The 13,734-nt window shown below is 35.2% G+C and overlaps 2 protein-coding genes across 4 annotated transcripts in view; one reads left to right on the plus strand and one right to left on the minus strand.

Moving 5' to 3' along the window:
• The window catches only part of LOC145317328 (uncharacterized), a 263,955-nt gene that overhangs the window by 155,075 nt on the left and 95,146 nt on the right, over window positions 1-13,734 (plus strand). The window lies entirely within an intron of this gene.
• On the minus strand, window positions 897-12,780 carry LOC145317330 (catenin alpha-like). Its single transcript, XM_080158369.1, has 10 exons — window positions 11,879-12,780; window positions 10,468-11,337; window positions 9,908-10,037; window positions 9,482-9,578; window positions 8,957-9,054; window positions 4,561-5,591; window positions 4,089-4,226; window positions 2,479-2,562; window positions 2,111-2,178; window positions 897-1,548 (listed from the first exon to the last, which is right to left on the minus strand). The coding sequence occupies exons 1-10, from the start codon at window positions 12,125-12,127 to the stop codon at window positions 1,431-1,433; spliced, it is 2,883 nt and encodes a 960-aa protein (XP_080014495.1). The 5' UTR covers window positions 12,128-12,780; the 3' UTR covers window positions 897-1,430.

The following is a 13,734-nucleotide window of genomic DNA, read 5'->3' on the forward strand; positions in this document are numbered from 1 at the left end:
GCTAAGTTCTCCAAGAATTTGCTATGTTTTGCAAGAATTTGCTATGTTTTGCAAGAATTTGCTATGTTTTGTAAGAATTTGCTATGTTTTGAAAGAATTTGCTATGTTTTGCAAGAATTAGCTATGTGAAGGACAGATAAGCTAAGTTTTCCAAGAATTTGCTATGTTTTGCAAGAATTTGCTATGTTTTGTAAGAATTTGCTATGTTTTGCAAGAATTTGCTATGTTTTGTAAGAATTTGCTATAATTTGCAAGAATTTGCTATGTTTTGTAAGAATTTGCTATGTTTTGCAAGAATTTGCTATGTTTTGCAAGAATTTGCTATGTTTTGTAAGAATTTGCTATGTTTTGCAAGAATTAGCTATGATTTGTAAGAATTTGCTATGTTTTGCAAGAATTTGCTATGTGAAGGACAGAAAAGCTAAGTTTTCCAAGAATTTGCTATGTTTTGCAAGAATTTGCTATGTTTTGCAAGAATTTGCTATGTGAAGGACAGAAAAGCTAAGTTTTCCAAGAATTTGCTATGTTTTGCAAGAATTTGCTATGTTTTGCAAGAATTTGCTATGTTTTGTAAGAATTTGCTATGTTTTGCAAGAATTAGCTATGTGAAGGACAGAAAAGCTAAGTTTTCCAATATTTTGCTATGTGATGGACCAAAAACCAATTTTATGCAAGATTTTGCTATGTGAAGAATCAAAAAGCTAGGTTTTGTGAGGTGAAGGGAGGCTACTTATGTCCTCAATCTTGCAAAATCTTTGTCAAGGGAGGCATGTTATGCCCTTCATCTAACAAATTCTCACTTAAGGAAGGCTACTTATGTCCTTCCTAGGAAGGTGACTTCTGTCCTAATTTAGGAATGACTTTGTTTTCTTTCCATGATCCTATTTTTTAAAAAAAACTTATTTTTACCATATTTGTTAATTTTAGTAAAATCACAGGAAGTAAGAATAGGCAAGAATATTTTTCATGTTTATATTGCAATGTGTTACTACTACTACTACGGAAGAAGGGATGGGACAATAGCTGATAAATGCATTAACGTCCGTTTACCAGCTATCAAACAGAGAATATTAGGGTGAGATTATTTGTCCCATTGTCATCTCCTTGAATTCCTGATTAAACCCTAAATTTTGTGGGAAACAGGGCGTTCCATGAAAAGAAATAAGCAAATTAAGATCACTTTTTAAATAACAAAACATATTAAGAAAATTAATTTGCGCATTAGTCAAACACTTTCCTTAAGTCCAAAAAACACAAAATACAAACTCTTTGAATTTGATGGAAAATATATCCTTTTTTTAAAACTCTTAAAATACAATTTATGAATTCCTTCTTTTTTATTCATGTGTGTTTTTGTAACAACAATAAAAGCGTATATCATGGTCAAAAAAATTTGGCGCAATTCAAAATGGCTGACAAATCAGCTGATTTTAAACATCCTCCTCGTTATACTGCAGCCCCTGGAAGTCGTTGAGAACTTTGCTGGGGCTGGCCTGTTTCTTCTGGGTGCCTTTCCTCACCTTGGCCTTAAGTTCCTCTGGGGGCTCACTAGATACGGAATTATTTTTAGGACAATGAAAAACATATCAATAAATGCAGCTCGATTTGAGTGGGTTAGGTAAGTATGCTTTCATATTAATCCTATCTAAAGTAGTAAGGTTTTTAATTTGTCCGTTAAAGTCTCGCCAACTACTTGACTGAACCGTTGAGTTCTTCATTTTTATGAAGATTCAAATGGTTCAAGGATAGTTTTAGACTATTTTTCTCCCCCTCCATCCCCTTCAAATACAGATTCCTCTAAATGCAAAGGCCAACCCCGATAGTGTTCTTTAAAGAAATATATGCCAACAAAAAAAAAATATAGATTCATAATCATATGTCAAAATGTTCAAGAAAATTATGTCAAAGTTACATTTAGCTACGCTGTTAGGAAAGAAGGCGTCTTGATGCTAAAGAAAATATCCATTAACTAAAAATCACGAACTAAACGTTAAATTGGCGTTAAAGAACTTCTAAGATAGTTGGAAAAGAAAAATATTTGTATTTTGTACACAAAGTAGTAATGGCTTTTTAATTTATAACAAATTTTTGTCCAAAACTAAATCCGTGCCTGCGGACTAATGGCTTCTTCTCTGGAGCCTTCATCTTCCAGACAACCACGGGGCTCTTCGTTGCCACCTAGATATTAAAAAATTATTTAGTTTATAGAACTGGTGCTTTCCCTGAAAAGAGCTTTTGGAGCACTCATTCCCCTCCCCAATATTTTTTAAATAAATTGAAAATATGGGGGTGGGGATCAATATAAACTATCTTATTGTAGTTGAAAATAACCACTCTCCTTATAATTTTCAAATTTCAAAATAATTGGCTCTTAGGAAAATTATGCTTATTCAAAGATTTTTGCAACTAACTATAATAATAGCTATTATCCTTTCTTCTGTCAAAAAAATACAAATAATGAGAAATATAAAATGTAACCTGTTCAGTCTTGCGGTACTTTGTGCTAGCCACGTAGCTCGCCTTCACGGTCAACACTACGGCGTTCATCAGGTTCTTGGCAGCCTAGGAAAATGAAAAATTGTCAGCAATTATATAAATTCTCTAGTTTTTGTAGGAATTTCAATGTAATTTTCTTTATAATCCTTGAATAAAAAAAACAGGATATCTACGTGTGAGTTTTTTTTCTTTTTAAAACTAAAATGAAAAGTGGATGTTCGACTTACCCCCCCCCCCCTCCCACTTTCCCTCATGTGCCCCTAGAGGCCTCAAGGGAGCATATTATAATGAATTGTATTAAAAGTAATTCTAATTCTAAACAGTACAATTTTTAGATAAAAACTAGGTACATGGTGGTAAAAAAAGATATTTTTTTTCAAGTTATGATCTTTTGATTCAAAACTAAAAATTTATTTCAAAAATATTTTTAATTTAGGTATAAAAAACTATTGAATAAAAAGAAATATTGATGAAAATTTAATTAATAAAAAGACAATAGTTTTCAGTAAAGAAATTTAATTTGAGAAAATAAATTACTGGTGGTAAAATTCCACCAAAAATTCCTTTTAAAATATCAAATTCCCAAACTTTTTGATGAAAAGAATTTATTATATTTCATTCTATTTTCTAAATACTACCTATTGATTTAGCAATTAGTTTTATAAAACCCATATTAATCAATGGTATTGCGCTTGTTGATCACTGTAATCTTTACTTTTGAAATAAATTGAAATGAAGTGGGTTGGACAGTTTTTCGTTTTTACATCTATTACTTTAGGGCAGGTTAGGTTTGGTTATATTGGGTAGCCCGGCAGGTTAGGTTAGGTTATATTGGATAGCCTCGCAGAGTTAGGGCTTCCCACAGGGGTCATAATCAATGCAGTACTCAACAGGTACTTTAAGGCAAAGCACCCTTAAATCTTGCAAAAGTTTCACAGATTTAAGAGGACACACATCAAAGAAACCTATCACTTCCTTCCCACACTCAAAAACTAACCTCCCTCTCCCTGACACTTCTCTGTGCACGCCACATACAAATTAGAAATAACAAGTAGAAGCGCCACTAGGACCTAGTAGTTCTCTATTAGATGATATAAAAATGGCCTAAACCCATCCCAAGACTTAAATCTTAAAAATAATATAGCCTAAAACCACTCTGGCACCTATGTAAAGCTCTCATACATTGGAGGACTCAATCGGTTCAATCATCGAATTCTCAAGCTTGAGCAAAAAAACCTTACTACTTTATATCATACTAGTGTTTACGCCCCTAGAGGCCTCTAGGGGCACTTGAGAAGGGTGGAGTCGAATTTGATAACCCAATTTCTTATTTTAGATTTTTTTAAAAAGTAAGAAAAATGTTTTGGGGGGTGGAAATTAATTTTTTTTTGGGAGGGGGTGATTTTTCATTTTTTTTTTTGACCCCCCCAGAATATAGTTATAAACCTTCCCGGGACTTATGAGAAGCTACCCTGTTAAGGAGAACCCGATCGGTTCAGCGGTTAGCGAGATCCTTCGGTACAGACACAGATACACAGACAAACAAACATCCTGTTACTTTAGTATAAGGATGATATTTGATGAACAAGTACCTGGATTAGGGAAGTGGCAGAATCCAATCCAGAGACAATCAACTCCCCGGACACATTCTGAACATCTGCCTTGACCTTGCTGGTGATGTTGAGCTGGTGGCAGTACAGAGCTATCCTCTGCAGGTAGGCCAACAGATCCTAATATGATCAGATTTTATTTAGGTTTTACTAAAGCTAGAATTTTAAATATCGAGGAAAAATTTCAAACGTATAAGTTAAGTATATTTCACCCTTACCTATAAATCTAGAATCCGTCCATTTTTAAGTCGCATTTGAACCATTTTAAAATTGAAAGATGAAAAAAAAACGATATTTTAAATAGTTGTAAAAAAAACAAAGATATAGAATGTTAAAGTAGTAGTATGGGGGCTAAGTGCTTTACATAGAACTCATTGAAGTACAAGTAAATTGACGGCCATAATTCAGCTAAAATAATCTTTATTTTAGTAAGATAAAATGAGATAATCTTTACCTTTTTGGTAGATGACTCTGGACACTGATCAGCTATCAGCCTGGCCAGCTTATCCAGTTTTGTCCCAGCCTCAGAAATTTTCTTGGCTGCGTTTATCACATCCATAGTTGTCTTGAGCGGTCCCTTGCCTCGGGTGAAATCAGTCATTTCCATCATGATGGTGCACATGTGCTTGGCCAGCACGATCACGTCGTTTCCGTTGTCGTCCCACTTGGACACCTCCCGGTCGAACGCGCGCTTCTCCACGCGGAAGACCTCAACCTGTTGTGCAATCTTTTCCCGGTCCTCTTCGGGCAGCTGTTTCATGGCCTCGCGCGCGTTTGTGATGCCCGTTATCTCGGGATACTCATCGATGACTGACTCTGTACGAGACTCAACCTGGGGCCGGACGCTGCCGACCTCGCTGAACTCGATCTCCTCCTCCCAGTCTGTGTCTGTGTCCAGGTCTTCGTCGCCACGGTTCAGCAGCACAGCCCGCCGAATTTCACGCACACCGTCGTAGACCAATCGGCTGGCGTCAATAAATTCATTTTCATCAACATTTGGCGCTGGATCTTTTGTCAGATTTGTGATTGCTTTATCAACTTTTGTTGAAAAATTTGGCATTACCTGTGACCTGAAAAGTTTGATAGCCTCCAGCACTCGCTCTGTATAGATTCCTGGCTCATAGTTGTCCATTTCCGAGGCCACCACATTTGATATTCGACCAGACCTGCCTTTGATAATTGCAGCTAATCTGTTTAGGGTTTCAGGATCTTTCTCCTGCATGGCCAGGCAACATTTGTTAACATCCTCCAGGATGTGATTTTCACTCACTGACAAAAAGTCGTCGACAGTGACAATATCATCGACGGCGTCGGTCAGAATCATGACCTGGGTTTCCCAGGCATTCTGGAAGACGTCCATGTTTTCTTGTGCCACCTTGCTGCGCGGTCTGGCGGCCAGAATTCTGGCGGCGTTAATCACCTGGGGACAAAGCTGCTGAACTTGTTGTGCGGCATACCTAACCATCTTCACACCTTCTTCATTTCCTAATAAATACGGAAATTTTATAGATAAATAACTCGATTAAAAAGTCCCTTTATATTAAATATTTTTGGTGACTTTTTGCATTTTTTTTACTTTTCTAAATATCCTTTTACACTTTAACTTCAACATGTAGGAAAGTGTAAATAAAAGAAATTAAAATGATATATATAACTTATTCATGATCTCTATACTACCGCACAATTTACCTATTGGAATTTGTTATCATTCTTTATCATCAAATTTAAATTTACCCTTTCTTTAAGAAGTATCCTTCATTTCTTTACAATACTCCACCCCCCTCCCCTAGATATACCACACTTTTCTGGGATCTTGCCAGATCAAGTATCAACTGTGGGGAATACCAAAGGATGACTCCATGCAAAATTTGAGCCGTATCCGGCCAAAACCGGCCGGGATTTTTATAAAAAACCGTTTTTCCGGTTTTTAGGGGGTATCTGTAAATCAAGCCCCCTCCTAGGTACGCCCCAATGATGATTTTTGCTTTAAGGTCTGATCTGAATTCCTCAACACTGGATATGACCCCTAGAGTTGAAAACATGGTTAAAATCCGGTCTTTTGACCGGTTTCTGGCCATTTCCAGCCCCCCCAAAAAATTTTAAACATCAAAATTTCATTTAAAATTAAAAAAAATGCTTTAAATTACATTTTTCATTAATAATTTTTCAAAAACCAAAAACCTTAGGTAATGAAGATAATTTTAACAACTTAAAATGTGAAAAAAGGTTGAAAATTGACAAACTTGTGTCAATTTGAAAAATGTTGGTAAATCTTAAAAATTTGACGGATTTATACATCATTAGAATTTAGGTTGACTATGGTCTTTAAGACACGCCATATCCAATAAAATTGCAATGAGAAGGTCTAAATGTTTTTCTGAACCAAAATTCTACATACCCTGGCGGTTCCAGGGATATATCTTTAAGGCCGTACGGCTGGCCAGAAAGCTTTTAACAGGTGGCCGACTAAAAGCCGGATTTGATAGTTATCAACCGTAAAAAGTAGCGATTTTCGTTTTTTTGGCCAAAACTCATGCAGGGAGTTGTTTTTTGGGATTGACACACAAAAGCAAGTTTGTACAACTTTTAGGGGCGGACATTTCTTTACTTACGCATTATCTGCCACAGGTGAACCGTTTGGCCGTTATTTGCCGCCAAAATCGCGATTTTCGGCGATTTTGCCGTTCACGAGGTTTTAACGACCATTTTTGAGGGGAAGGAGTCATCCAATCAATAAAACTCTGAAATACTTTTCATTTGCAAATTAAATTGGCTACATTTCATGTGAAGTAAATTTTTTTGTGCGTCCAACCGTTTTTGTTCCAGTTGAAATTTAAAAATTATTACTTTTTAATTATAATTATTTTTTTCTTGTAATTTTAAAACTATTTAAACACTAATTGTTAGTACATCATAATTTTGATAATTAATTGAACATTTCAATCACTGATATTTACTACTTGGTAATTTTTAATTTATCTTTTAATTATCTGATTAATCTCTAATGATTATTACTTTGTAAATCTAAATACTTATTATTCATCTCCAGCAATTATTTATAAACTAAAAAGTAATAAAAATTACTATAATATATGTATTGGGCTAGATAGTTCAATTGATAATCAAATAAAGTAATTTAGAAATGGTGATAGTTACTACATTATAAAAAAAAAATTATTACAATATGAATAAGTATTGATCAATTAGTAATAGGATATTTTATATGATTAATAATGATAAAATTATAAATAATAAGTAATAAAAAGATAATGATAATTAATATGAGTTATTATTGATAGATTTAAAATAGGTTATGTAATATAATTTATTGATTGATTTGTAATAAGTTATATTATATGATAATTAATACTTATAATACTATAACTGAATAATAATAATAAGATAATCATAATTATTATGCATAAATATGGTAAGATAATATAATTCATTATTATAGTGTTATAATCAATAATAAGATAATTTGGAGCCTGCGTCTTAAAAAATTATTTCACCCAAACTTGTTTCTTGTGGGGGGGAAATACATTTCATGGGGTTGGTGTAATTAGTAATTGTTTTCCTTTTTTTAAAATTTCAACTAGAACAAAAACGGTTGGACGCAGAAAAAAATTTACTTCACATGAAATGTAGCCAATTTAATTTGCAAATGAAAAGTATTTCAGAGCTATCTTGATTGGATGACTCCTTCCCCTCAAAAATGGTCGTTAAAACCTCGTGAACGGCAAAATCGCCGAAAATTGCGATTTCGGCGACGAATAACGGCCAAACGGTCCGCCAGAGGTGAATGATACATAAGTAAAGAAATGTCCGCCTCAAAAAGTTGAACATTAATGAAGAAGTGTCCTAAGTTGCTAAATCGGCTCCGTCATCCCCTAAAGGGGCAAAAAAACAAGATTTTTTGAAAAATCGTCAAAAATCGTGCCTTTGGCGGCGCGTATCGGCCAAACGGTTCACCCGTGGCAGATAATGCGTATGTAAAAAAAGTCTGCCCCAAAAAGTTGTACAAACTTGCTTTTGTGTGTCAATCCCAAAAAACAACTCCCTGCATGAGTTTTGGCCAAAAAAACGAAAATCGCTACTTTTTACGGTTGATAACTATCAAATCCGGCTTTTAGTCGGCCACCTGTTAAAAGCTTTCTGGCCAGCCGTACGGCCTTAATGATATATCCCTGGAACCGCCAGGGTATGTAGAATTTTGGTTCAGAAAAACATTTAGACCTTCTCATTGCAATTTTATTGGATATGGCGTGTCTTAAAGACCATAGTCAACCTAAATTCTAATGTATGTATAAATCCGTCAAATTTTTAAGATTTACCAACATTTTTCAAATTGACACAAGTTTGTCAATTTTCAACCTTTTTTCACATTTTAAGTTGCTAAAATTATCTTCATTACCTAAGGTTTTTGGTTTTTGAAAAATTATTAATGAAAAATGTAATTTAAAGCATTTTTTTTTTAAATTTTAAATGAAATTTTGATTTTTAAAATTTTTTTGGGGGGCTGGAAATGGCCAGAAACCGGTCAAAAGACCGGATTTTAACCATTTTTTCAACTCTAGGGGTCATATCCAGTGTTGAGGAATTCAGATCAGACCTTAAAGCAAAAATCATCATTGGGGCGTACCCAGGAGGGGGCTTGATTTACAGATACCCCCTAAAAACCGGAAAAAAACGGTTTTTTATAAAAATCCCGGCCGGTTTTGGCCGGATCCGGCTCAAATTTTGCATGGAGTCATCCTTTGGTATTCCCCAAAGTTGATACTTGATCTGGCAAGATCCCAGAAAAGTGTGGTATATCTACCCTCCCCCCTCTAAATTCTAGTTACAATTACCTGACATACTGCAAGCTAAGTTAGCCACCTCAACGAGTTTATTTGTGTGTTCTGTAAATATTTGGCTCAGATCCTCAACTTCTCTTTCATTACCAGCTCTGTGGACCATGCTTAAATTAATTTGTCATCAAGATATTGGAAGCAGAATGAAAGCACAGGGTTAAGCTTAAGTTCCGCGAAGGCCATTGAAATAAGTTATTCCCATTTACAATAAATAAAAAACCTTGTGTATATTTAAATAGTTAGTTAAAAAGTAAGTTGTACTTTTGGTTTATACAACCCATTCAAGATTTAATAAAATCACAAAAAGTTTATATGACAATCATAGAGAGGTTGACTTTTAAAAACTTTGGGTACCAGTGTAATTTAGAGACAAATGTCCCAACCCTCCGTGATTGATTCTATGATTATATTTAGAAGAATTTAAATTTCCACCCTATAGGTAGTTGTCAACATATTAATATTTGAAGAAAAAAAATACTCGAAAACGAAAAAACAAAATGGTTTCAATTTAAGCATTCGTTCCTAGCTGCGTCGATGAGAGCATACAGCGGCCCAGTAGACTCAATGAAGCTGTCAGACACGTGATCAACAACTGCTTTGCGCAGCTGCCGCCGTAAATCTGCAATTAAACATTATTAAGCAATTTATAAAGGAAATTTTAATACTTAACCGTGGATTTTAAAAGATGGGACAATTGATAATTAATTAAAGTAAAACCAAATATGACAACAAATCTTTTCCTTTATATAGATTAAAACTGATGGTAGAAAAGTTTGACTACTGTTGCTTGGTAAAACCCCATTTAAATTATAAACTTTGGAGGGCTTTGCTAAAGCAACGTTCAATGGAACAATAAATTTTCTTACAAGAAAATAATAATTTTTTCTTCAAATATTAAAAATCAAAATCTACCGAACTATTATAACAATCCTAGAAAAATGTAAAAACCTTTAGTTTTCTGGCACATAGTTTCAATAGCTCCGTCTAGGCTGTCAGACTTGGCACCGTTGCTGTTCATGAACTCTGACAGCAGGTCCTGCAGAGCCTGGCGCACGGCGTTACACTCAGCAACTATTTTCTCCCTGTCAATAATTGTTGTTCATATTCTTGTTAAATTGGTCAGAGGGAAAGAGAGGATTTAGAGCTACTTTTGGCAGAATTTTGCATCAATAATATTCAGAGAAAAAATTTAGTTTCTTTTATTCTTATACAAATACTATGTAATGACCTTTTACATTAATCTACCACTACAAAAATATAAAATAGATTTTTAAAATTTTAAAAATGATAAATATATTGCGAATTGCAAATACTAAAATGGCTGGTGTCCTGCAAAATGGCAATGATATGGCCATTTCAGAATGTGAATGATATCCCAATTATTATTTTCATTGCATTTTCTATGTCAATTTACGACTTTCCACAATTTAAATGAAAAGAAATCATAGTAGAATAAAAGAACTGAAAATAGAGTTTTTTTTTGTTGCAATAGTTATAAGAATATAAACTTTCCTTCGTTCATCTCTGGTACAGGAGCTGTCGGCCATGAGAGCTGCGCCACTTATAATACTCTCCAACCTCTCCTCCCATCCAGGACGCACCATATTCTCATCAAAGGTGGCCGGGTCCATCAGAATACTCTTGTCAAAGTCGTCCAGCGCCGTCGATAACTCTCCGTTGCCTTCAAAGTTATTAATAGATCCCTCCCGGCCCTGTGCAACATCACTAATTGTGTTGACTGCTTCGCATACCTGCCGCAGCACGTAATCGCGGTTGGCTTTCGCGGCTGCTAATTCTGGATGGCGAACATAGGCTTTGCTGGCGGTCAACAGCATCATTGAATGCTTTTTTAGTACTGCCCTAGCTGCTGCCAAATCATCCCGTAACACAGGATCTTTAAGTTCATATTGACGTTTGGCCGCCTGGGTCATAAGGTCGGCCGAGGACTTGCCAAACCTGTCCATGCCGTCCATAAGCTCGGCTTGGGAGGACACTGACTTTAAAAACTCCAAATCATCTTCTACTCGCCGTAATTTTTTCATTAATAAGTGTACGTCTATCATATCTGCAAGGATCAGCAGCCGCGTAACGGCCGACAAAAGGCTGCGACTGGCACGAACCATATTGCCGCGCTTGGCACTGCTGCACGGGTCATTGGCAAAATCTCGTGAACAGGAAGACATGGCGCCGCCGGTAGTTTTCACCTCTTCCACAGCCGACAACATTTCGTGCTTGATGTCAGGATTTTCCATGGCGATAATTTCGCCCTTTTCGACAAAGTTGGCGGTGGCACGTTCCACGGCGGCAACAAGAACGTGGGCGCGTTTGGACTTTCCTTTCTTCTTCTGGGGAGACTTAGATGAGACTAGAGTTGTAACCTTAGATAATAAAAAGACATAGAGAGTTGCTGCGCTTTAAATATAAACTAGCGGCTTCGCCCCTAGCCTCTAGGGGCTTTGTCCAAAGAGGTTTGATCAACCTAATTTCTTGTATTTTAGATATAAAAAGAAAAAGTAAAAAAAAATTTTTTGGGGGGAGGGGGTATTTTCATTTTTGGGGGGGGTTAGGGGTTTCCCACCCCCCAAGAAAATAGCTTAAAACCATCACAGGACCAGTAGGTATATTCCCTGAAGAGTAGAGCCCAATCGGTTCAGTGGTTACTGAGATCTTAAGCTTCAGACGGACAGACAGACAGACAGACATCGTTCTACTTTGTATTATAGATTATGTTCTAGTCACTTAAAGGTAATTTATATGAGCATTATGGATGAAACATACAAATTCGTACAAATATCACACCAATTTGTGTAAAAGATGAAAATTATTCTTGGACAGCTAAGGAAATATCAAGTGTATTAACATCCATCCTATTTAAGGTAAAATATGAGGGAATAGAAATTTTTCATTGTCTTTTCCTACCTGCATGACTAGGGGTTCAAGGTTTCTTTCAACAGATCTGGTTTTAATCTCCAGATTCCGGGGGTTCCACTTCATAGCGAGCTCGCTGGGGGTGTTGTGCATGACATTCTGCTTCATCCCGAGGTCTGTGGGATTGTTGTGCATACCGTTGTGCTTGATGCCAAGGTCAAAGGGGTGGATTCCGTTGTGCTTGAAGCCGAGGTCGGACGGATTGACCCCGTTGCTGTATGTCATAGGCGGCTCATTCATCTGAAATCCACTATATTCTTCAAGCCAATATTTATTATAAATAGACAATTAGAATTATCTGTTTCGCATTATGATGACCGCAACTCTATTTATAACTTCTTTAACTTAAGATACTACTAAAAATCGTGACATTTTTTATTATAATATGATGTCTGCTTTTAATATGTAATACGAATATCCTATTATATAAAGTAGTAAACGTTTTTTTGTCTGTCCCAAAGGATCTCGCTAACCGCTGAACCGACAATGTTCTTTTTTAAAGTGAAGCTTCTTATAGGTTCTGGAAGGTTTTTAACTTTTTTTGGGAGGATTCCCTCCCCCCCAAAAATTTTTTTTTAACTCTTTTGAAACTCAAATTTAAAATGGGATAAGGTCAACTTTTCCCCCTCCTGCCAGTGCCCCTAGAGGCTTCAAGGGGGCGTAGCCGCTAGTACTTGATTAAAGTGTTATTATTTAAGTATTAACCAAACGTTGGTAACAGGGTATAGAAGTAGTTTAATGGTTCAAAAAAAACATGGTATTTTATCCCTCTTGATATATATTTTACCAATATAAACACAACAAAATTTTTAATAAAATCCCCAAATCACTTTGATTTTTTACTTCAAATCTTCTCCACCTAAATGAGATATTTTTTATGTAAAAAATAAGAAACAAACCCTGATAAAAATAATACAAGTGTTTAACACTTGAAAATATAACAAATACTACAAAAGAAAATAAAAACAACTAAACAAACTATTATGTGTGAAGAATATTCTATTCTGTAACGAAATATATGAAAAACATTAACTTTTACTGATTCTTTGTAACTTGATATTTGAATGAAGCTTGCTGTCAAAATTTCATTCAATATATTTACTTCACAATTTGTTAAGTTCTTAAAATTATTGCACTTTTGGTGCATTCAAATTGATTTCAACCAGTCAAAACCATTCGAGTGGGGGGGGGGGGGAGAGAGAGAATGGTATAAGAACATAAAGGGGAAAATATTTAAGGACATGGGAGCGATAGTTTGGGAAAGAAACAGGGAAGTGATAAAAAAGGGGAATAGATATGAGCGTAAATAGGGAAGGTATGGGGATTTGGTTGGGGGAAAAAGGTAAATAAACTTTCTCCAGGGTTCAAATGCAGTTATACTAACGACGACATTTATTAATAATAAATGTCCTTAATTTGAAATAAAAACCAACCATTTTTATAAGCGTAGCAACTACATAAGAACAGTATTGTATTGTCATATTAAATTGATATTTATATATTTTTTGGCAAATTTAAAATACGATAAATTATTCTCTTCTACATTAAAATGCTAAAGATATCAACATCTATATGAACATCTTTCTTTTATTTTTTCTAAACAAACATAATAGATTGCAATTTATAAAAAAAAATATGAATTTATTTTGCATATTACAAAGTAAACTATGGAATATACTGTATAATATATATCACATTTTCAAATTTTCAGGCACTTTTTGAATCACTAGTTTCGCCGCTCCAAGAAAGTGTGGGGGAACCCCCCCCCCCCCCACCACCAAGCTATAGTTCAATGTTTAAATAAAAACAATTTTTTTCTTCTTATTTTATAGGGTTTTCCCCGAGGC

The sequence above is a fragment of the Acartia tonsa genome, chromosome 4 (genome assembly GCF_053477335.1).
Source record: "Acartia tonsa isolate MP-2025a chromosome 4, ASM5347733v1, whole genome shotgun sequence".
NCBI lineage: Eukaryota > Metazoa > Arthropoda > Copepoda > Calanoida > Acartiidae > Acartia > Acartia tonsa.

What these genes read in the sequence shown, in the direction of transcription:
- LOC145317330 (XM_080158369.1), bottom strand. Translation starts at nt 12,127, where the DNA reads ATGAATGAGCCGCCTATGACATACAGCAACGGGGTCAATCCGTCCGAC. An exon ending in CCAGAGATGAACGAAGGAAA is followed by an intron (nt 10,038 to 10,467) that starts GTTTATATTCTT and finishes ATTGACAGGGAG; the next exon opens with AAAATAGTTGCTGAGTGTAA. An exon ending in GCTCTCATCGACGCAGCTAG is followed by an intron (nt 9,055 to 9,481) that starts GAACGAATGCTT and finishes CATGGTCCACAG; the next exon opens with AGCTGGTAATGAAAGAGAAG.